This window comes from Callithrix jacchus, chromosome 18, assembly GCF_049354715.1.
Source record: "Callithrix jacchus isolate 240 chromosome 18, calJac240_pri, whole genome shotgun sequence".
NCBI classification, from domain to species: domain Eukaryota; kingdom Metazoa; phylum Chordata; class Mammalia; order Primates; family Cebidae; genus Callithrix; species Callithrix jacchus.
In genome coordinates, this window is record NC_133519.1 from 5,351,566 (window position 1) to 5,376,552 (window position 24,987).

General features: G+C 41.7%; 1 protein-coding gene and 1 long non-coding RNA gene across 3 annotated transcripts in view; both read left to right on the forward strand.

The window, feature by feature from the left end:
• LOC128931310 (coiled-coil domain-containing protein 77-like) overlaps positions 1 to 17,758 on the forward strand; it is a 39,721-nt gene extending 21,963 nt beyond the window's left edge. The window contains exons 3-10 of the mRNA XM_078355232.1: positions 1,995 to 2,095; positions 3,535 to 3,607; positions 5,142 to 5,291; positions 6,771 to 6,919; positions 13,263 to 13,482; positions 15,781 to 15,906; positions 15,997 to 16,149; positions 16,893 to 17,758. Of these exons, the coding sequence (XP_078211358.1) occupies positions 1,995 to 2,095; positions 3,535 to 3,607; positions 5,142 to 5,291; positions 6,771 to 6,919; positions 13,263 to 13,482; positions 15,781 to 15,906; positions 15,997 to 16,116 (939 nt within the window). The 3' untranslated portion in view covers positions 16,117 to 16,149; positions 16,893 to 17,758. The remainder of the gene's footprint in view (positions 1 to 1,994; positions 2,096 to 3,534; positions 3,608 to 5,141; positions 5,292 to 6,770; positions 6,920 to 13,262; positions 13,483 to 15,780; positions 15,907 to 15,996; positions 16,150 to 16,892) is intronic.
• LOC128931288 (uncharacterized) overlaps positions 1 to 24,987 on the forward strand; it is a 685,153-nt gene that overhangs the window by 211,177 nt on the left and 448,989 nt on the right. The window lies entirely within an intron of this gene.

A 24,987-nucleotide genomic window follows, 5' to 3' on the forward strand; every position in this document is an offset into this window, starting at 1 on the left:
TAATCCTCCTGCCTCTGCCTTGCAAAGTGCTGGGATTACAGGTGGGAGCCACCTTGCCCGGCCCAGATTCTTTTATACTATATTGACAGAGAAAAAATGCATTAACATGGCCCTGGGGGAAGACTCTAAAAGTACACCATTGTAGACACCACATGATATAAACTGCCTGTGGTCTTTTGAGGGGTAGAAAAGAATGCATTTACCTAACTAGTGACCACATACCATATGCCTGAGACCAAGTAATTGTGTTCCAGCCTGGCACAATGACTGAAATTGGGACCTACTTGCTAGTAGTCTGCTGTTATCCTCCAGAATCCATCTGGTTTTGTATAGGTTGTAGTGAGGAATGAAATAAGGCTTTGATAAGGACCTCCACCCCTGCATTCTTTAGGTCTTTATTGATCATCTTGACTGGGTAGGGAGGGGCGGTTTCAGCGGCTTTTACTTAGCTTACCCCAGAAGCCAAGAAGCTAGTTTGGAGGTACTGCCACCTACCTAGTATGACCATTTTAATCATTTGGGAACTGAAGACATGACCATTGATTTGGTAGATCCAGTAGACCTGCTGTGAGCTAGACGTGCACCAAAATTCCATTTATTCTTTGGTGCCCACATGCCCCAGTGCCATCATGATGCTTCAGGTTTTGTGGTATCAGCGTCAGCTTAGACCCTGCATCCAGCAATCCTTCAAATACCCAGGTCTTCCCTTTTCCCCAGTATATAGTTACTTGAATAAATGGCTATAGGCCCTTTGAAGGATGGGGGGAATCAACCATGAACATCTACCCTGTAGTGTCTCAGGGTCTTACCTCCTGGGATTTCTACCCTCTTCTTTAGGTAATAGTCCTGGGGACTTATAAAACTGACTTGGGCCTGGAAAATGAGTCAGAGATTGTGATTTTGCATGGGATGCAGCCCTCAGCCTCTTTTCCATCTTTGACTTACCTTTTATTGTTTAGGCTATACTCTGTTGACTACCCATCTACCTTGCTGTGAGAAATGTCATGTTCTATAAACCATCTCTGTATCACTGGCTCTGAAATCCCTTTTTATGTTTTTTATTTTTATTTTTATTTTTGAGACAGAGTCACACTGTCACCCAGGCTGGAGTGCAGCGGCGCTGTCTCGGCTGACTGCAGCCTCCACCTCCCAGGTTTAAGCAATTCTTCTGCCTCACCCTCCTGAGCAGCTGGAATTACAGGCACACGCCACCACACCTAGCCAATGTTTGTATTTTTAGTAGAGAACTCCTGACTTCAGCCTCTCAAAGTGCTGGGATTGCAGGTGTGAGCCACCACACCCAGCCTGAAATCCCTTTTCAGCATTGGCCTCCTTGGTCCAGTCCAGACCTGAGCTATCTTAGGTTGGGTTCTCTGGGAAACAGACTGTGCCATGGAGATTTGCTTGCAGGAATTGTATTGGGAAGTAAGGCAACTGAAACTGGGATTCAGTTGCAGCAGGCCTCAGCCAACACCACAGGGGTCTCTGAAGCTGGGATGGCTCTTGAAAGATATCCTGAACTGAGGCAAGGGGATTGGATTTTTGTGTCCCCCTCATTGACCAGGCACTGGATATGAGCTGTCCCCAAGGAATAAGAGGCAGAAACCGGGGTGAGGCAGTTCCCTTGGCTGGAGATTCAACTACAAGCTGTCAGCAGACAGCATTCCTGGCAGGTGGCAGAATGAGCCCATAAGCCAAGAAAAATAAGATCTGAGCAGTGCTCCTCAGCAGCCACTACAGTTCCCTTTTAGAATCAGCACAAAATGTCCTGGCCCCTTCTCTCTGAATGGAAATACCTGATGTTTTACAAAGTAGAGCTAAAGTCTAGGTACATCCTATTCAGTTTTAATTTGAGGTTACTATTTTAATTTGAGGTTTAACTTTAGTTTGAGGTTACTATTGTTTAAAAAAATAGAAGGGAGATCCTTTAAACAGAAAAGTTTACTTACTTGGGACATATAATAATGTGTGTTTGCTTTCTATGAGAATTACAGGGAACTAGAAGACAAGAGAAGAAAGATCTAGAATCTCTTGGCTCTTGTGGGAACAGACACTGGAGAAGTGACCTATTTTTTGTAAGGAGCCTCCTCACAAAGTAAGTAATCTTTGGTGGAGCATGGTGAGGGTGGCTTTACAGATCACAGGCTAGGGCCCGTCATCAGAAGAATTTTAGCATTTGCTAGAGAAGGCAGATGGAGAATTAGCTATCATAATGCCGTGTTTGCCTGAGTTTTAAAAGCCTTTTTGTTTGAAGACCTTGGGAAGTAGCATTGTTTACCTCGTTTCACTGTTTAGAAACCTGAAGCCCAGAGGGGTGGCTGTTTTAGCTGAGATTGAGAGAAAAGAAGGAGCAGACTGTGTGGGAGACAGTTTTGGTACTTAAGTTGCTTTTTAAATCTTTGTTTATGCTGATTGCAAATCTAATCCGTGGTCTTTACTAAAAACAAACACAGAGTATAGTAATCTATCATATGAAAATGGCAGGTTCTCATAATCCTATACCACAGAGATAATTCATTATTAATAGTTTGGTATATATACTTCCATCTGTTTTTCCATTCCTATAGAAATAGTGATGTGTATATGTATACTATTTCTTTTTTTTCACTTATATAAACAGTTTCTGAGCATTTTTATACATATCTGTATATGTATATATCCATTTCCTAAGGGTCTTTGGTCAAGAGCTGCTTTTTTTTTTGAGACAAAGTCTCATTCTGTTACACAGGTTGGAGTGCAATGCGCAATCTTGGCTCACTGCAGCCTCTGCCTCCTGGGCTCAAGCAATCCTTTCACCTCAGCCCAAGCAGCTGTGACTACAGGTGTACACCACCATGCCCAGCTAATTTTTGTATTTTTTGTAGATACAGGGTTTTACCATGTTGTCCAGGCTGGTCTCAAAACTCCTGAGCTCAAGCAATCTGCCCGCCTTGCCCTCCCAAAGTGCGGGGATTACAGGCATAAACAACCACATCCACCAAAGAGCTGCTTTTAAAAAGTTTTTTTTTTTTTTTTAATTTTTTTTTAGAGCTGAGGTCTTGCTCTGCTGCCTGGGGTAGACTCACACTTCTGGGCTTAAGCACCGTCCTTCCACCTACAGTCAAGTATCACTGTGCCCCAAGCTATTTTTGTTTTTGTTTTTAATCATGTATTACTAAATAGCCTTGCAATTTTATTTAGGTATTTATTTTATTTTTTCTAGAAACAAGGTCTTACTCTGTTGCCCAGGTTGGAGAGCAGTGGAGTGATCATAGCTCACTGCAGCCTTGAGCTCTTGGGCTCAAACAATCCTCCCACCTCAGCCTCCTGAGTAGTGGGGACCACTCAGCCAACTTTAAGTTTCTATCATCAACACAGGGTTTTATCCAATTTGTTACTTTGCCTGCGTGGCCTCTCATATGCATGACATCCTTATATAATATCAATTTTGACAAATTTAACTTAGAGTTTTCGATCTGCAGAACTAAGGCAGATCAAAAAGTAAAATATTACATTTATAGGAAGGCACTTCTATACCAGTTTTTGCTTCTTCAGGTCACCATTCTCCAAAAGACTATCCAGGCTGTGGGTGAATGTGAGCAGAATGAATCTTCAGCTTTCAAAGCAGGTAACAACCATATAACCTATTAGAAATTCTCACTGATGCAGAATTGACAATCACAGTGCAGGCTGGGCATGGTGTCTCATGCCTGTAACCCCAGCACTTTGGGAGGCTGAAGTGGGCAGATCACCTGAGGTCAGGAGTTTGAGACCAGCCTGGCCAACATGGTGAAACCCCATCTCTATGAAAAATACAAAAAATTAGCCGGCGTGTTGGCAGGTGCCTGTAATCCCAGCTACTTTGGAGGCTGAGGCAGGAGAATTGCTTGATCCCGGGAGGCAGAGGTTGCAGTGAGCGGAGAGATCACACCATTGCACAACAGAGCAAGTCTCTCTTTTTTTTTTTGAAATGGAGTCTTGCTCGTTGCCAGGCTGGAGTACAGTGGCATGATCTCAGCTCACTGCAACCTCCGCCTCCCAGGTTCATGAAATTCCCCTGCCTCAGCCTCCTGAGTAGCTGGACTACAGGTGCGTGCTACCACGCCCAGGTAATTTGTGGTTTTTTGTTTTGTTTTGTTTTCTTTTTCTTTTGTATTTTAGTAGAGATGTAGTTTCACCATGTTGGCCAGGATGGTCTGGATCTCCTGACCTTGTGATCTGTCTGCCTTGGCCTCTGAAAATGCTGGGATTACAGGCATGAGCTACCACACCTGGCCAACTCTGTCTCAAAAAAATAAGAAAAAAAGAAAAGAAAATCACAATGCAGACAACCGGAAATGTTTTCCTACTGTACAGTGATAATTGACATTCATGATGATGCCTTTGGTGATCTAATGTCTTAATGAGCTTTTCGAATCATCCAAGAAATTAAATTTTGCTCAGTTCAATTTTTAGTCTTCCTTATTTTTAAAATAACCTTGTCTTTTGAAAATTGTGTGATGTGTCATAACCAAAATGTTTAAGTTTTGTTTTTCTTATTCTGTTTGTTGATTGATTGAGACAGACAGGCTCTGTCACCCAGCCTGCAGTGCAGTGGTGCAATCATAGTTTACTGTAACCTTAAACTCCTGGACTCAAGTGACCCTCCCACCTCAGCCTCCTGAGTACCTGGGACGATAGGCAAGCACCACCACACGTGGCTAATTTATTTTATTTTGTGTAGAGTGGGGTTCTCACTCTGTCACTCAAGTTGGCCTTGAACTCCTGGCCTCAAGTAATTGTCCTGCTTTGTCCTCCCAAAGCACTGGTATTATAGGCATGAGCCACAGCACCTGACCTTATTCTGATTAAATAGAATTTTATTAAGAAATAGACACAACTATTTTAGTGGTTTATTCTAAGGAAAATTTAGTGGTTGATTGTGCCAGAAGATGAATAATATGGTTATTTAGGTGACATCCAGCAGAGTTCCCTTATAGAGATTCCTATTCCAAAAGTTAAGCCCTGTAGTTACAATCTTTCCCTTTTTCCTTATTTTCTTCCCTTACAGGTAAATGAATCTGAACTCCTCTGCACAGAAAATGCTGATATTTCAATAATAGACGGAAAAGCTAGGTAAAATCTTGATTGATTTTGTTTTCTATTTTATATCCTAAAATAAGCAAAAGAAGACCATCAAGAGAAAGAGGAGAAAGTTCTGGGCATTATCAAAGAGACATACAGACGCTACAGGTAAAGAATGTATTTTGGCAAACCAAGATGGCTTTTATCCACAAGTTGAACTTTATATAACATATCTTCAGTATCATGTGGTAAGTATCTCACTGCACACAGGTTACGTTTAAGCACCATGTGATTAAGAAAATTGTGGTCATTCCTAATTTCCAAGAGCTTATATTTTAAAACCATCCTTTTCTATTGGAACATTCTAAAAGCGCTACTCTGCACCTTTAATTCAATATGCTAAGCCCCACCCACCAAAACCATTATAAAGTAAGAATTCTCTGGCCTAGGGGTATGCAGAGAGTTGCAGAAGGAAGCTTGTCTGTGCTGATATATCAACATTTGGTGGTACATTCATTTATTTAGTGCATGAGTTCTAAAGTCTGGGAAAGTGATGAACTATTAACCTCCTGGTTATTATGTGTCATTGGAACCATGATTTTTTATCTAATTGCACTAAAGTTTCTGTCCTCATTAGGATAAGTCTCTTGATTTAAATGACAGTTTTTTCCTTTGGCCAGTGTCTCCATGTGGAGTCATGGCAGCCAGACAGAGAAGGAAATTACATTATATTCATTTTGCTCTACTTGTTGAAACCAAAAACGAAGAAAAGAGTCATTCTGTTTCTGTGCAGCTAAGGTGTCTTAAAAGGGAGGCAGTTAGGGAGACAGCAAAAAGGCACAAATCACAGGGTCGAGGAAATTGAATTTTGTAGCTTTGTTTGTGTAATGTTGATGCTGGGTTTTGTGTGGACAAAGAATCTACTCTTGTGTAGCCTAACCCCATTTATAAGACATTAAGAGGAGGCCGGGCAAGGTGGCTCATGCCTGTAATTCCAACACTTTGGGAGGCTGAGGCAAGTGGATCACGAGGTCAGCAGATCAAGACCACTCTGGCCAACATGGTGAAACCCTGTCTCTACTAGAAATACAAAAATTAGCTGGATGTGGTGGCACATGCCTGTAATCCCAGCTACTTAGGAGGCTGAGGTAGGAGAACTGCTTGAAGCAGGGAGTTGGAGGTTGCAGTGAGCCAAGATTGTGCCACTGTACTCCAGCCTGGTGACAGAGCAAGTCTCGGTCTCAAAAAAAAAAGACATTAAGAGGAATTGGGCTGGGCATGGTAATGCCTATAATCTTAGCACTTTGGGAGGCCAAGGAGAGATGATTGCTTGAGCCCAAAAGTTTGAGATCAGCCTGGACAACATAGTAAGACCCCATCTCTATAACCCGAGACCAGCCTGGACAACATAGTGAGACCCCCATCTCTACAAAAAATAAAAGTAAAATTAGCTGGGTGTGGTGGTACACACCTGTATTCCTGGAGGCTGAGGCAGGGAGGACTGCTTGAGCCCAGGAGATTGAGGCTGCAGTGAGCTATGATCATACCACTGCACTCCAGCCTGGGTGACAGAGCAAGACCTTGTCTCAAAACAAAGAAGAGGATTAGAATTGAGACTTTTTGTTTGTGTTTGTTTTTTAATTTTTCTGGAGAAAGGCTCACTTTTCCTAGAGGTATGAAGTAAGTGGAAGTAGGGCTGGATTTCTCACACTTTTTGGCCTGTCTAGGTGGAAGCACTGCAGGCTCAGCTGGGAGAACAGACCAAACTTTCTCGAGAACAAGTGGAAGGGCTCATGGAGGATAGACGGATTCGCCTCGAGGAAGTACAAGTTCAGCACCAGAGAAATCAGGACAAAATCAAAGAACTAACCAGAAAGTGAGTGTCTAAGAAGCTGTGCCTAACAGGTGTTTTATTTTTCTGAGTGGCTTGAACGTTAACATTTTGTACTTGAGCAACTGTGGGTCACAGAACTGAAGGGAACCTTGAAAAAATTGTCTTCCTCAGAAACACCTGCCTCTAGGTGGATGAGTGTCTCGCTTTTCTAGGCATGCTGTTGAAGAGCTGATGAGTTTTTCACCTGCTCCTTTAAATCCATTTTAGCGTTTTAGCTTGCTTCTGGTGGTTAAGAAGTTCTTCGGCTGGGTGCAGTGGCTCACGTCTAGGCGACAGAATGAGACCCTGTCTCAAAAAAGAAAAAAGTGTTATTTTATCCACTGATGTGCTGTTTGACTCAATGTACTAGGGTCCTTTTCATTTGTTTGCCCCTTCATGAATATGGAAAAGATGAGTTTACATATCTATACCAAAAAACCTGCACACTCAGTATTTTCATCAGAACTCTGCCAGTGCTTTTTTCTAGAGACGTGTCATCATTTTTGTCTTCTAAGAAATTTTTGACCCAAGAAAGGCAGGATTCTATTTTTTTCAAACAGATTGAGTTGGTGTAGTGTATTCTTGGTTATCAAAATACTCAAAAAGCTTTGGGATTTTGAATTGGTAAATATCTATGATGTGTGAAACAGCATGATACATACTGTATGATCTCAATCCCATAAAATGGGATGTTGTGTCTACACACAAAGACTTAGAACGTCCTATAAACTTTACAGTTTACAAACTGTAAAGTGCCTCTGATTGTGGCTGATTTTATTCTTTGCTTCTTGTGTGTTTCAGTTTCCTATAATGTACATACTTTTTAAAAATTATTAGGCTGGGTGTGGTGGCTCACACCTGTAATCCTAGCACTTTGGGAGGCCGAGGCGGGAGGATCACGTGGTCAGGAGTTAAGACCAGCCTGGCCAACATGGTGAAACCCTGTCTCTATTAAAGATACAAAAAGTTAGCTAGGTGTGGTTGCATGTGCCTGTAATCCCAGCTACACAGGAGGCTGAGGCAGAATCTCCTGAACCCAGAAGGCAGAGGTTGTAGTGAGCCAAGATCACACCATTGCACTCCATCCTGGGGGACAGGGCGAGATTCCATCTCAAAAAAAAAAAAAAAAAATCTAAACAAATAAAAGCAAGAAATAGCAAACTCTGTCGTCATGGTTTTTGTTCCTGACCCGCTTGCTTTTCTTTACTTTTCTGCAGTCTGATTTCATCCCCACCATTTTATGAAGCATGCCCTTTCTGGGATCATCATTGACCTCTTAACTTTTTTTTTTTTTTTTTTTTCCTGGAGACCAAGTCTCACTCAGTTGCCCAGGCTGAAGAGCTGTGGTGCCATCCTGGCTCACTGCAACCTCCGCCTCCCCAGTTCAAGCAATTTTCCTGCCTCAGACTCCCAAGTAACTTGCATTACAGGGGCACGCCACCACACCCCGCTAATTTTGTATATCTAGTAGAGATGGGGTGTCACCATGTTAGCTAGTCTGGTCTCGAACTCCCGACCTCTGGTGATTCACCTGCCTCGGCTTCCCAAAGTTCTGGGATTACAGGCATGAGCCACTGCGCCCGGCCGTCCTCTTAACTTCTAAGACCAGTTATATCTCTGTTCAGTCCTTATTATACTTAGTATCTTCCTGCATATTTGCCATCACTGATCAGCCCCTCCTTGAATTCATTTTTCTTGATTTCTGCAGCACCTGTCTTTCTTGGTTCTTCTACCTGTCTAACCACTTCACCCTTTTGTCTGGTTCTAGAGGCCAGACCTATGCCACAAGGACATCCTCAGTTGAAGGTGTTTGAGCCTGTCAAATTCATTATTACTGAAACCACACACACTGTTTGTCTCTTCCAACAAATACCCGCGTCCCCATCTCAAACCTACGACTTTTTTTCATTTAGTTTCATGGCATCACATGTATTCAGTTTCCCAAGCTTGAAACCACAAGATCATCTTCAACTCTTAAACTTACTCCTTAATTCCAAACACTATGGACTGTAAGCCTAAAAACGCTCTTAAGTCCATTTTCTGCTCTCTCATTGTTTTGTTTTGTTTTTTTCAGTAGACAGGGTCTGTTGCCCAGAGTATGAGTGCGGTGGCGTGATCATAGCTCATTGCAGCCTCGTACTCCTAGGCTCATGCAGTCCTCCTGCCTCAGCCATTCAGGTACCTAAGATTACAGGTGCATGCCACCAGACCTGGCTTATTTTTATTATTTTTTGTAGAGATGGGGTCTCGCTGTGTTGCCCAGGCTAGTCTCAAACTCCTGGCTTCAAGCAGTCCTCTCACCTCAGCCTCCTGAAGCACTGGGATTACAGGCATGAGCGACTATGCCAAGCCCTGCGTTCTTATTCTTACTACATTAATTCAAGCTCTATTCCTTTGTTTAATTGTTGCAGTAATCTACCTGTTCTTCCTGTCTCTGATCCTTTGTATTCTTACAGTCCTCCTGACTACTATGATTAGTTCCTCTGTTAGGAATTGTCAACTGGTTAAAAATATTTCATAGTCTCCACTTACCTTATAATTAAGTCCTGATACCTTAGCATCCGTTTTTAGGGACATCATCATTTGACATCAAATAAAGTTTTAGCCTCAGCTCCTCCCCTGTTGCTGTAGTTCATCTTGTGCTTCAGCCAGACTAATTATAACTATTGTTTATGGGACACTTGTTACGTGGCAGCACCTTCCATCACCTCCTTCTTTGATGACTTCTCTAGGCCAACTTCAGTTCTTCCTTCTCCCTATTCCCATGTTTAGCATGCCTCTGTGGTGACACTTATCACCACGTATTGTAATGCTGCCTTTGTTCCCAGAGTCTTGCTGTGTGGCTTCTGCCCTTCTCTCTGTGCACAATAGGCACACAGTAAATATTTGTTGAATACGTAACAGTCCTTATCAAATTGTACCTTACCATCACTTTTGTGCAATAAACATCCTACCTTTTAAAATATTTTCTCATGTTACATTCTTCATTCTTATGTCATTTTCTTACTGTCTTCCCAAACGTTTCTAGTGTCTATTTCTCCATTGTCAAGTGTGGTGATTAAAATTGGACATGATATTCAAATTAGGATCTCTGAAAATTGCAGGGTAGAAAATGTCTTCTGGCCCTTACAAGCTATGTTTCTTTTCTTTTCTGTTTTTGTTTGTTTGTTTGTTTTTGAGACGGAGTCTCGCTCTGTTGCCCAGGTTGGAGTGCAGTGGCGCCATCTCGGCTCACTGCAACCTCCGCCTCCCAGGTTCAAGCAATTCTTCTGCCTCAGCCTCCCAAGTAGCTGGGATTACAGGCACTCGCCACCCCGCCCAGCTGATTTTTGTGTTTTTAGTAGAGACAGGGTTTCACCATGTTGACCAGGCTGGTCTTGAACTCCTGACCTCAGGCGATCTGCCCACCTCAGGCAATCTGCCCACCTCAGCCTCCCAAAGTGCTGGGATTACAGGCGTGAGCCCCCACACCTGGCCTGCTGTGTTTCTTTTAACATAGTATAATGTGTTTGCATTTGGCCAGTATTTCTCCATTTTCATTTCTATTTTTAATATTTTTGCACTTAAGTTTAGCATCTTGACTTTTCATTGAGTTTTGTTTCTAAGGGACAGATATTTTAAAATTGTCACAGTAATTTGTAATTTTTTATCTGTTTTTCCAGAATATCAATAACTTTCCTTGTTTAGCATTATCTTCACATCTGAGCACGTGATTGGTTCCTTCCATTAGATAGATCTTCCTATGAATGGCATGAAATCCAAGGCCATTAATGACTGCCCTTTGGGTGTCACTTTCAAGCTACTAGTATTTTAACAACCCCATACTTTCCCGGTTTGTAATTGAGAACATAATGTAAGACAGAATAAAATAACTCATTGAAAGTGGGGGAGATCCGTGTGGTAACTGAATCAATCTCTCTCCATACACAAGCATACATACCTGACTGCATATATTCAACTTGTGCCATTTACTCTACTGTGTGCTTGGCACTATGCTATCATTTTCCTCTTATCTGTTACGAAAATAACTAAATGGATCCGACATTATTTGTTCAGTAGAAAACTATAGCGATTGTTTCATGATATTTAACATTCTCGCAAGCAGTTAGATCATTCGGTATAGCATTTTTCTAGGTGTTGATGTTAAACTGATGAGTTGCTAGCTTCCAGGGGTATTGTTTTTAGAGACAGAAACATTGTCTATCCCCAAATTTCAGGAAATAGTCATCAAGAATCTGTTTACTGCCTGTGTATGTCTAGTAGTTAGTATTATCCTTGACAATTTCATGGCATTGGGGCAAAAATAAGCGATAAATAAGGTATATGCTTTCACTCAGGCTGGGAAAAGGTGCATGTTGACAGTTAAAATATGACAGGTGAGCAAGTGTTGGATTATAAGACGAGAACATTAGCACTGTTATGGAATTTCAGAGAATGGAGGAACTAAAATAGGCTAAAGTTGTTGAAAATGACTTCATGTAGGAAGTTGACTTTTTAAAAAGGAAGCTAGGTGCAGTGGCTCACACTTGTAATCCCAGAATTTTGGGAGGCTGAGGTGAGAGGATTGTATGAGCCCAGGAGTCCCAGACCAGACCAGCCTAGGCAACATAGCAAGACCCTGTCTCCTTACACACAAATATTTTTTTAATAAGCTAGCACACCCCCCTGGGAGGTAGTCTCAGCTGCTTAGGAAGCTGAGACAGAAGGATTGCTTGAGCCCAGGGGGTCGGGGCTGCTGTGAGCCGTGATTGTGCCACTGCACTTCAACCTAGGTGACAGAGCAAGACCCTGTCTCAAAAAAAAAAAGTTATTTTTCTCTTTTTTTTTAATTTTTTATTGGATTATAGGTTTTGGGGTACATGAGCAGAGCATGCAAGACAGTTGCGTAGGTACACACATGGCAGTGTGCTTTCTTTTCTTCTCCCCTTCACCCACATTTGGCTTTTCTCCCCAGGCTATCCCTCCCCACCTCCCCCTCCCACTGGCCCTCCCCTTTTCCCCCCAATAGACCCCAGTGTTTAGTACTCCCCTTTCTGTGTCCATGTGTTCTCATTTTTCATCACCCGCCTATGAGTGAGAATATGCGGTGTTTCATTTTCTGTTCTTGTGTCAGTTTGCTGAGGATGACGTTCTCCAGATTCATCCATGTCCCTACAAACGACACAAACTCATCATTTCTGATTGCTGCATAATATTCCATGGTGTATATGTGCCACATTTTTCCAATCCAGTCTATTATCAATGGGCATTTGGGTTGATTCCAGGTCTTTGCTATTGTAAACAGTGCTGCAATGAACATTCGTGTACATGTGTCCTTATAGTAGAACGATTTATAGTCTTTTGGATATATACCCAGTAACGGGATTGCTGGGTCAAATGGAATTTCTATTTCTAAGGCCTTGAGGAATCGCCACACTGTCTTCCACAATGGTTGAACTAATTTACACTCCCACCAACAGTGTAAAAGTGTTCCTTTTTCTCCACATCCTCTCCAGCATCTGTTGTCTCCAGATTTTTTAATGATCGCCATTCTAACTGGCGTGAGATGGTATCTCAATGTGGTTTTGATTTGCATCTCTCTGATGATCAGTGACGATGAGCATTTTTTCATATGATTGTTGGCCTCATATATGTCTTCTTTCGTAAAGTATCTGTTCATATCCTTTGCCCACTTTTGAATGGGCTTGTTTGTTTTTTTCCTGTAAATCTGTTTGAGTTCTTTGTAAATTCTGGATATCAGCCCTTTGTCAGATGGGTAAACTGCAAAAATTTTTTCCCATTCTGTTGGTTGCCGATCCACTCTAGTGACTGTTTCTTTTGCCGTGCAGAAGCTGTGGAGTTTGATTAGGTCCCATTTGTCTATTTTGGCTTTTGTTAAAAGTTATTTTTAAAATAAAAAAGGATAAAATTTTGATACAGGCAGTTCTACATGGAACACAACATACACAAAAGCAAAACTGTTTTTGATGCTTTACAATTTGTGTTAACTTGTCAGAAACCATGATTTAGTTCTTCCTTGTCTTATTCCTAGGAATGGCTCATACTTATGCAGCCTATGTGTAAATATCCCTGCAGTCCTTCCAATCATAAAACCAGGAATTAGCACTCAGAAAATATCTGTAAAGACCAGTCTATGAACCAGTGAGCATGGGTAGACACATTACACTTTGTCCAGTAAAATATGTAAGATCGCCAGTAATCAGATTTTTAAAACTGCTAATATTTTACAAAATGTATATATTATACAATTTTAAGATAACCACTCTCTTCCATTTTGGAATAATCCTTGCTTTCAAGTGTGCTGTGTGTGCATCCTCGTGTGTGCATTTTATACTTTCTTTCCTAGTCTTCACCATACCCAAGAGCTACTCTATGAGAGCACCAAAGATTTTCTGCAACTCAGATCTGAAAACCGAAATAGAGAGAAGTCATGGATGCTTGAAAAAGATCATTTGATGTCAAAGATTAAGCAATATAGGGTGCAGTATAAGAAGAAAGAAGATAAAATTGGAAAAGTGTTGCCTATCAGGCATGAGAGTCATCATGCCCAAAGTGAATATATTAAGGTAATGTTCTTATGTCTTAAAGAAGTTATTTATTTTTCTGGGAGAGTTGAAGGAATTCCAAATAACCTACAATTTGTAATATAAGATCCATTTACTCCAGGAAGCTCTTGTAGCAGGCCGGGCGTGGTGGCTCACACCTATAATCCCAGCACTTTGGGAGGCCCAGGTGGTTGGATCACGAGGTCAAGAGATCGAGACCATCCTGGTCAACAAGGTGAAACCCCGTCTCTACTAAAAATACAAAAATTAGCTGGGCATGGTGGTGCGTGCCTGTAGTCCCAGCTACTCAGGAGGCTGAGGCAGGAGAATTGCTTCAACCCAGGAGGCAGAGGTTGCAGTGAGCCGAGATCGTGCCATTGCACTCCAGTCTGGGTAACAACAGCGAAACTCCATCTCAAAAAAAAAAAAAAAAGAACTAGGTTTCAAAGAACAGCTGATCATTACAGTGTTTGAGGATTTAAAATATTAGACTTGTTTATTAATTCATTCAACAAATATTTATTGCACTCCTCTTATGGGTTAGGCTCCAGAGTTACAGTAATAAATAATCTAAACGAGGTCTGCCCTCATGGTGTTTATATTTTAATGGGTGAGAAAAAAACAGAAACATTAACAAATAATTAACAAAATTATAGATTAGGCCGGGCGTCATGGCTCACACCTGTAATCCTAGAACTTTGGGAGGCTGAGGTGGGTGGGTCACCTGAGGTTAGGAGTTCGAGACCAGCCGGCCCGACGTGGTGTGAAACCCCATCTCTACTGAAAATACAAAAATTAGCTAGGTGTGGTGGCAGATACCTGTAATCCTAGCTACTTGGAAGGCTGAGGCAGGAGAATCACTTGAACCCAGGAGGCAGAGTTTGTAGTGAGCCAAGATCATGCCGTTGCATTCTGTCTTGGGCGACAGAGTGAGACTGTGTCTCAAAAAAAAAAAAAAAGACTTTGGGAGGCCGAGGTGGGTGGATCATTAGGTCAGGAGTTTGAGACCAAGAGTTCAAGACCAGCCTGGCCAACATAGTGAAAACACGTCTCTACTAAAAATATAAAAAATTAGTCAGGCATGGTAGTGGGCACCTGTAATCCCAACTACTTGGGAGGCTGAGGCAGGAGAATCTCTTGAACCAGGGAGGCAGAGGTTGCAGTGAGCCAAGATCGCCCACCGCACTCCAGCCTGGGTGACAGAGCAAGCCTCTGTTTAAAAAAAAAAAAAAGTGGTATTCAGGGAATAAAAGAATTACATGAAGACTATATGAAGTTGCTGGAAGTCAATTGTATTAATAGAAGGAACACACAGGGACACTTACATCTAGTGTTTTTGTTCAGACCTGAAAAATGGGACTAAGCTTGCCATACAGACCTTGAGGAAGAGCATTCCTGGCAGAGGGAAAAGCAAATTTATAGGCTTGGAGTATGTTCAAGGAAATGGAAGGCTGGTGTCATAGCTGTAGAGGAATAAGGAGGAAGTTGTATGCTCTTTAAGAAGGCAGAGTCAGCAGCAGCCCATTGTGGAGGGCCTTGTGCAACATGGTACGAAGTGTGAATTTAGCTCTCAGAAGTGTTATGTCCTTGAAGGATTGTGTGAAAGAAGTAACATGGGCCAGGTGTGGTGGCTCCCGCCTGTAATCCCAACACTTTGGGGGCCGAGGTGGGTGGATCACAAGGTCAGGAGTTCAAGACCAGCCTGGCCAACATAGCGAAATCCCGTCTCTACTAAAAATATAAAAATTAGCTGGGCATGGTGATGCACACCTGTAGTCCCAGCTACTCAGGAGACTGAGGCAGGAGAATCGCTTGAACCTGGGAGGCAGGGATTGTGGTGAGCCATGATAGCACCACTGCACTCTAGGCTTGGCAACAATAAGACTCCATCTCAAAAAAAAAAAAGTAACATGATCTGATTTGGGTTTTTTAAAGATCATTTTAACTGTTCAATGGAGCATGTATAATAAGTGTTGTTCATATTTCTTCCTTTTTAAAGAAAACTTTAGAAATGTAGCCCAAAACATGTACTGTAATGTCTTACTTGGGACAGCTTCTGAGCTCCATTGTCTGACTCTTCCCAGAGCCAAGAATATTTGTTTGAATTTCTATTGCATACATTTTAGAATAAGGGCTTAAGAGACTAGTCTAGAAGTAGGAAATTTTCAGATGTTTCTCAACGCTCTTGTCGTCTGGTTCCTTAACTCATTTTGTACCTTTGGAAATCTCTTGTTTTCGCTCTTTCTTTATCTAAGGGCTATTTGAATTACCTAAACTGTAGAACTGATTATTAATGGTTTTTGTCCCTTTGACTTGCAGTCCCTAAAAGATAAGTTAGTACAAGAGAAAAAGCTGTCCAATATGTACCAGGAGCAGTGCATTTCCTTAGAAGAAGAACTTGCCCGAATTTGTGAGGAAGAGGGAATGAGGAGTGAGATCTTCAAGGTACAGAATTGTCTGCCAGTTATAATGGAGTAGGAAGTGGGAAAATGCTTCCGTCACCTTCATAAGTGCCTTCCCATTCCCCATATTTAGGATTGCGCTAACAAGATGGGGAAACGTTTACAGATAACGACAAAATGCTATGAAGCAGTGGAGCAGCGACGTATCTTGGAAGTAGAAGGCTTTAAGACAGATACTAAGGTTCTCCGATAGAAACTGAAAGACTTGGAGCAAATGTTGTATAAGGTAATTGTGGATGCTGAATTGCCGCAAGGGAGAAAAGAGGTGGAAGTGAGGGAACACTGGGTCACGAGGGTTCCTTCAAAGAAGGATGCGCTGTTTCCCTGCTAGTAGACACTAACAGATCACCATCTTTAAGCCTCCCTGAAAATTGGTTCAACAAGTACATGCTAGAGAGAAAATACAAATATCCTGAAATCATTAAATGACTGCATCGTGAATACTTCCAAGTAAGCTAAACTTAACAGAAATTGTCATCCCTCCTAATTCAAGAAGTAGATTAAAGAATTATGTCTGTTTTACAGTTGGGGAAAGTGAGTAATTGAGCGATAGAGTAATTTTTTCCAGCAGACACAGCTTTTTAGAATACAAGTTGCCTCAATGGCATTCTTAATGAGATTTAGCCAGTTAGCCTATGATCCAAGCAAGGTTAGTTACAGAAAAAGGAGATGCCTGCTTTGATTCTTCGACAAATTTACCAGTGGTATTGCTTATTCTGGTCTCTTACTCCTCCGCCATTTTTCATTGATCTCTATTTCAAGGCTCCTTTATTGAATGGGAAGGAGTTTCATGAGATTTCTGCCTTAATTCTCCATTTTCCCTCTTTAGTTAGCCACTGAACAAACTAAGGATGGAATTTATCTTATGTACTCAAAATCTCATAAACAGGAGCCAGCATAGCTGTCTTTTTGACTGATATCTCTGCCCATTTCTTCTTCTTCTTTTTTTTTTTTTTTCCAAATCCCTAGGTAACAGTTAATGCCCTGGCAAATCAGGATCTCACCATTCTGTGTGAAGTCCATGACAGCAATAGACAGGCACATAAGATACAAGGAGAATTGAAGAATCTTAAGTCCAAAGTGTTTGGTCTGGAAAATGAACTTAGAGTCTGTTGATGTCTACTTTTGGAAATGGCCCCCATTTGGAAGAGGTGTGCTTCTTGAAACCTCAGGACAAGGTCATCTGCTGCCAGACAATGTAGACCTGAGTTGACTAGAGTGGTGGCATTATTCTTCATTATTATGAAGACAGGGTGAAGAATCAAGGACTACTAGGAAAGCTTTTCTTCATACTCAGCTTGCTTTATCATTTTTGCTGTCATTTTACATTTGTGCGGAGTGGGGGCCTCGTCCCAAACAACTGAGAAGCTTTCATTATTTATCCCGTCTGTATTGACAGGTTTTTGGGTTTTTTTTAGAAGGCAGTGATGATGAAAGCTTAGGAAGAAGGTATTTTGCAATGAGCTTGACTGAGTTGTCTGTGGGAAGAACACTTTCCCTAAAGAGAGAGAAGCACTCATGGAGGCTGCCTTTCTCCTGAGCTCAGGAAGAAGTCAGCACATCGCAACTTGTCACATTGGAGTAGGCGCTCATTCTATTTCACCTTCCGTCACGCACAGAACCTCAATCACATTTCTGGGCAATTTCATGGTGTTTCACCAGAGGGCACTAGAGACTCTACTCAAACAAAATGTCCATCTGGATAAACAAAGGAGACACTTTGTCAAGGGTGAATGAAACTGAAATAATCCTTATATGGAAAGTTTGATACTTTATCAGTAACATGGCTTTTTAAAAATGGTGTCTCTATTTTAAATAAAATATTTCATTTAAAAGATTCTATTTGAATTTTCTGTAACTTCTTCTCAATGCTATGTTTATGCTTTGTTAATGACTCCCGCAGCTCAGCCTACTCTCTTGTTCTATGGCCTCTGCTGTACAAGTTTGGTTTTTGTTTTTTGTTTGTTTGTTTTGAGATAGAGTTTCACTCTTCTTGCCCAGGCTGAAGTGTAGTGGTGTAATCTTGGCTCACTACAAACTCTGCCTCCCAGGTCAAGTGATTCTCCTGCCTCAGTCTCCCAAGTACCTGGAATTACAGGCACTCACCACTACGCCCACCTAATTTGTGTGTGTGTGTGTGTGTGTGTGTGTGTGTGTGTATTTTTGTTGTTGTTTTTGTTTTAAGTAAAGACAGGATTTCACCATTTTGGCCAGGCTGGTCTTTTACACCTGACCTCAGGTGATCCACATGCCTTGGCCTCCTCTCTAATTCCAAAAATTAGAGAATTTGGGAGTAAGAAAGAACTTTAAATACTTTTCTTCTTTTATTATGTTTTATGTTTTATTTTATTTTTTTATAGAGATGGGGTTTCACCATATTGGCCAGGCTGGGCTTGAACTCCTGACCTTGTGATCCACCCACCTCAGCCTCCCAAAGTGCTGAGATTACAGGCATAAGCCACCGTGCCTGGCCGAACCTTAAATATTATGTACTCCAACTTACTTTAAAATGACCGAGACATACTACCAGTGACCTCAGCAATCCATTGATGTTTCTGACATCCTGGTCTCAATTCTAATGACATTCATCTTTATATTAACCACCCACTGGTGTGGCCACTCTTTAAATCTTACGACCAGTTAAAACTATCACCAAGAAGCAGCATAAAATAGAGGAAAGGGCACAGGCTTTGGAGAACCACAGGTCTAGATTGAGTCACACCTCGTAGTAAAATTCTCCAGGCTTTAGTCTCTGTCTGTAAAAGAAACAAAAAGCTACCTGTTTCAGCAGGGAGATTGTGAGGATTAAGAAAGAAAACCTAGTACCCAGAGTATATAAAGAGCTCTTACAACTCAATTTAAAACATACACCCAATTTAAAAATGGGCCAGGGATCTGCATAGGCATTTCTCGAAAAAAGATACACAGATGACCAGTTAGTACATGGAAAGATGCTCAACATTAAGGAAATGGAAACTAATGCTCGCTAGGATGGCTCTAACCAAAAAGTCCGTACCAAGGGTGGATAAGGATGTGGAGAAACTAGAGGCCTCATAGATTGCTGGTGAGAAGGTAAAATGGTGCTTCCCCTTCGAAAAACAGTCTGGCAGTTGCTCAAAAAGTTAAGCATAGAGTTACCATAAGACCCAGCAATTCTACTCCTTAAGTATATACCCAAGATAAATAAAAAACAACACCCACACAAAATCTTGTGCATAGATGTTCATAGCAGTATTAATAATAGGCCAAAAGTGGAAACCATCCAAATCTCTATAAGCTGGTGAATGGATAAACAGAATGCGGTATATGCATATAACGGAATATTATCAGCCATGGGAAGGAATGATGTAGTGATACATGCTATTACATGGGGGAACCTTGCAACATTCTGCTAAGAAGGCAGAAATTGAAGGCCACATATTGTGTGATTCCCATACACATGAAACATCCAGAATAGGCAAATCCATGTGGAAAGTAGATTAGTGGTTGCCAAGGGCTGAGAAGAGGGGGCAATAAGAAGTGACTGCTAATGGGTTTGTGGTTTCTTTTTAAAGTGTTGAAAATATTCTAGAATTAGTGATGATTGCTGTCAAACTGTGAAGATACTTTAAAAACCACTGAATTGAATGCTTTAAAAGGGTGAATTTTGTGGTATGTGGGTTATATATCAATTTTTTTTTTTTAGATGTGATCTCGCTGTCATCCAGGCTGGAGTCCAGTGGCTCAACCTTGGCTCACTGCAGCCTCAACCTCAGCTCCCTTAGTAGCTGGGACTACAGGCACATGCCACCATGCTCAGCTAACCTTTGTATTTTTTTGTTAAGGGGATTTGCTATGTTGCCCAACCTGGTCTTGAACTCCTGGACTCAAGCAATCCTGCCCTGGCCTCCCAAAGTGCTGAGATTATAGGCATGAGCCCCCACACCCAGCCTATGTCAATTTAAAAACAAAGCAAAACAAAACAACCTCCATGAAATGGCTTAGTCTGGTGCCTATATATAGTCGGCATTCAGTTACAATTAGTTGTTACCTATATTTTGGCTTCAATTGACTTATCAATTGCTCACTACTGCTAATTGGATCTCGTGATATATTTAATGCAATTCATTTCTTCATTCAGTAATTTATTTCTTAAGTGCTATTTATTTTGTTTTGTTTTTCAAGAAACAGGGTCTTGCTCTGTTGCCCAGGCTGGAGGGCAGTGGTACAATCAAAACCCACTGCCATTTTGAACTCCTGGGCTCAAGCAATCCTCCCACTTCAGCTTCCCAAGTAGCTGGGACTACAGGTGCATGCCACTACATCCAGCTACTTAAAAAAAAAATTGTACAGGTAGAGTCTCACTATGTTCTCAGGCTGGTCTCGAGCTCCTACCTCAAGCAGTCCTCCTGCCTCATCCTCCCAAAATGCTGGGATTACAAGCATCCCACTGCACCTGGCCCCTTAAGTGCTTTTTATGTTCTAGAAATTATACTAGATCTTAAATTTACAGAGAACACTATCACACTTGTCCTCCAAAGGTTGGTGGGGAAGATAAACATAGAAAAAACTCAGTAATGAAGTGCAGTGCTATCGGTGCTCTATAGAAAGCAACAGAGAAGGCGACTCACAGGAGTTGCATGTGAACTGAACTTCAAAAGTGAATTTGGAGACAGACAAGAAGCTGGACTTTGTAGGCAGAGGGACAACATATATGAAGGCATTGAAGAACAGAATGTTTGGGGAAATGCAAGTGCAGGAGACAGAGCTATGTAATATAAGGCATAAGAAATGGCATGAAATTTTATTTGATACAATTATGCAGACCTGTTAAATATTCAAAGATGCTTTGAATCAATTGAAAATGTTCGGGTTTACTTAAAACTAGAGAAAAACAACTTAATCAAATATTTTGTGATATAAAGTCATGCATGAAAAATAATTTGAAATACAAACTCATTTCTTAAAAATTAGGGGCAAGGGGGTCAGGGTGTGGTGGCTTACGTCAGTAATTTAGTAATCTCAACACTTTGGGAGGCCGAGGCTTGCTAGAGCCCAGGAGGTCCATGCCTGTCTGGGCGACATGGCAAAAACCCATCTACAAAAACTACAAAAGTTAGCTGGGTGTGGTGGTGTACGTCTGTAATCCCAGCTACGTGGGAGGCTGAGGCCGGAGGATCACTTGAACCTGGGGGGTTGAGGCTGTAGTGAGCCATGTTTGCACCTCTGCTATAAAATAAGACTCTGTCTCAAAGCAGGCGAGGGGGTAAAAGTATCATGAAATAATAAATATATGAAATGTTTATTTCCTGGTAAATGTTTGTATTTCAGATCAAGCTAAGGCACAATCACTTAATTCTAGGATTTATTGCATTATCTGCAGGAATCAATCAAAGGATAGTGCAAAAGATCCTTGAAAAGTCCCATCATTATCATTTGCTCTGCATTTTAAACTTTGTCTTTTAACTGTATATATGAGTAACCTGGTAATAAGTCACCTTTTTATCCATATAACCTTTTTTTAAAATTTATTTTTTAAAGACGGGGTTTCACTATGTTGGTCAGGCTGGTCTTGAACTCCCAACCTCAGGTGATCCACCCGCCTTGGCCTCCAAAGTGCTTGGATTACAGGCGTGAGCCACCATGCCCAGCTTATCCATATAAATTATGTGATTTTTCACAACATAAAATAGTCTCTGGCTATGTTATTTTTGGTCCAGTCTTATGATTCTCACTGCCTCTCCACCCACACCACGTTAGCTGGGCTACTAAGACTGTAATATTTGCAACATAGCAGATTGCACTATCATCACTCACTGTATCTAGGAACAGAAAGGAAAAAGATGGCGCTGTCCTCATCCAGAAGAGAAATTCAGGGTCTAAGCTAAAGGGAGACATTGAGAAGAAAGAGAAAGGAACAGATTTGCAGATCATTTAGGAGTAGAATGGTCATCCTATCTTTGTGATGGATGAGATGTGAGTTAGGGAAGAGTTAAGGAGGTGGGAAGATCGCTTGAGCCCAGGAGTTTGAGTTTGAAACCAACCTGGGTAACAGAGTGAGACCTTGTCTCAACAACAACAAAATTAGACAGGCACAGTGTCTCGCGCCTGTAGTCCTAGCTACTCAGGAGGCCAAGGAGGGAAGACTGCTTGAGTCCAGGACTTTGAGGTTGCAGTGAGTTATGATCGTGCCACTGTTCATCAGCCTGGGCAACAAGAGTGAGACTGTATCTCAAAGGGAAAAAAGGATAATTTTCTAACGTCAAAGTTTCTGGCTTGAAGTGCCATGTGTCCAGTGACACCATTAAGTGAGCTTCAATGTTTAGGAGAAGCAGCCTGTTTCTAGTAAATTTGGGAATAGAGATCTGGAAGATAAGTTAGTATTAAAGATTTGGAATTCTAACATATAGAAGGTAATCGGATGTGGATGAGATCCAAGATGAAAAGCATACAGAATAAGAAGACAAGAGAGTCAAAGAGGAGAACCCTTAATAGTAAGAGGAGCGGTAGCCAGTGAGAAAGGGCTGGTCTGAATAACAGGAACATAGTGTTCTGGAAACTCGGGGACTGAGAACTTCAAGTCAATGGTTGGGAGCATTGTCAAACGCTCTAGAAGAATCATGTAAATTAGAATTGAGGTTTGGGATTTAGCAGCAGGTGAATTTAGAGCAATTTCATTGAAGTAGAGATGAAAGTTGGCTTACATTAGGTTGAGGGATGAGGCCAGAAGGAAAATGGGAAATAGCTTCAGAGTTGATAAAGCCAAAAAAGGGGAGTTTTGATAATTTTAGGCTGGGGAAGACTTAATTGTATTTGCAGGCTAAAAGGGAAAAGCCAAAAGAGTGAGAGGGGTTGCTAAGTAAGAGGCTGGGGGAGCGCTTGTACTGATGGGTGCAGTAAGAGCATATGAGTTAGCATAAAAACTCTAAGGGTAGCTACCCTGTTTTCAGAGAGGAAATAAAGTCAAGTCCTCCACTGAAAGTGAGATAGGGCGTTGATGTGACAAGGAGCTTGAGAAGAGCGAACGCCGGAAAGATTGAAGGGAGCTGGCAGGGGACGAATGATAGAGTTGTCAGGAGTAGGTCTTGATGAAGGATTTATTGAGTTGAACTGCCTGCCAGGGAAAAAGTGTCTAGGATCGCAGCAAGTCACAGTTTGCTTCATCTGCCCTTCTAACTCCCTAAGTAGGTAAGGGCATGGAGCCAAACAGAGCTAGAATAGACAGAGCAGCAGGAAAAAAGGCAGGTGAAGAGATAGAGCTGGAAGGAGGGTTTGGCTGCGAAGTGAAGGGAGGCCCTGCAAAGAAAACGTTTGGGAAGGGCGTTTGAAATCTCTCCACGTGAAAACATTGCTTTATGAGCTTAAGCTGAGATAGTCCACTCCTGGACTGGTTGGAAGCTTATTTTCAAGTTAGCCATACAAAAAGCAACTGTGAACACAACCTAGACTTCTAGAGATTAATCACGTCATTGCCTCACATTTAAGATGACATCACAGCGCACCCTTGTTATTGTGTGTAGGAAATCCCTCATTTTGGAGATGATGCCCTTCTTGGGAAAACTGCTAGATGAGAATATTCACATCCTAAGTGAATGCAGGCACCTATGTAGGTGCCTGTGGAGTCAGCTTGTCACTGAGAAACCCACCATCCTTGCCAGAACAGCCTTCTGGGAACTCAAACTCCAAGTAGCAGCTATGATTTTTTATGTTTGCAGATCTCGGCTCTCTTTTTGCCTCTTCAGCTGCCTGGCCTCTTTTTTTTCAGGCTGAGCCAGCCGCTCCATTTTTTAAAAAATTAGGGCTAGGCACAGTGGCTCTTGTCTGTAATCCCAGCACTTTGAGAGGTCGAGACGGGAGGATCACTTGAGGCCAGGAGTTTGAGACCAGCCTAGGGACATAGTGGGACTCCACCTCTACAAAAAATAGAAAAAACTATCTGGGTATTGTGGTGCATGCCTATGGCCCTAGCTACTTGGGAGGCTGAGGCAGGGGGATCGCTTGAGCCCAGGAGGTTGAAGCTGCAGTGAGCTATGATCAGGCCACTGCACTCTAGCCGGGGCTGCAGAGTGAAGCCCCATATCTGAAAAAATAATAATTAATTAATTAATTAAATAACTTGTGTTGACACATGAACAGAATAGACTCATATATATATGAATCATTATAATAGATACATCTTGAGTTGTTCTGCTAAACATATTTTTTTTCAGTTTGGACAAATATTTACTTTCTTCTCCTTGATGATTCAGCTCATCTTTCTATTTTTTTTTTGGATAATTGTAGATTCACATGCAGTTCTAAGAAATAGTACAGGGATCTTCTGCACATTTTGCCCAGTTTACCCCCAATCTGTGACTCACTCCTTTTTCACCAGTGTGCAGCTAGTGAGTCCTGGTAATTCTAGACAGGACCACAATGTTTGTGATTAGCCTTGCGTTGTCTTATGACATTTTCCTTCCCTTTGGCCCACAGTGGTCACATTCTCAGAGTTTAACAACAGCAGTGCTGACTTTAAATGAACGATTTCAATATTGCTTTCGTTGACTCTTCCAGAGTCTCTTAATTGGCAACCTTGCCTTGGCATTTGGGAAGGATAATTAATATTAAATAGAGGGATCCCAATTAGGAATAAGCCTAAGTAGTATTGTCATGCACATTTTGTAAGGTTTCATTTGGCCCAAAGCTCAGTAATCAGTGCAGATTGAACCAGTGTGCCTGAGGTTTTTTTACTTAAATTAGAGAGGTGGAGAAATAACATTCCTCATGCTAGCCTCATCTCTCATGTCACTCCCTAGGCTAGGCCAGCACCTGATAAACTTCTGTGGAAAACAGCTCTGTTCTCTGTGTGCAGACAGGTTCTCCTGCTTGTTTCATGTCAAAGCAATGAACTCCTTCCCCCCAAAAATGACCTTAGGAAACTCTTCGTTCTCTACGTGTTCTCTGCTCATTTCCTGAAGCCGGACTCTTTTGTCCTCATCTTTGAAATTCAATATTTCTTCCCCTGCATATTTTTTTTTTTTTGAGACGGAGTTTCACTCTTGTTGCCCAGGCTGGAGTGCAAAGGCACAATCTCGGCTCACCGCAA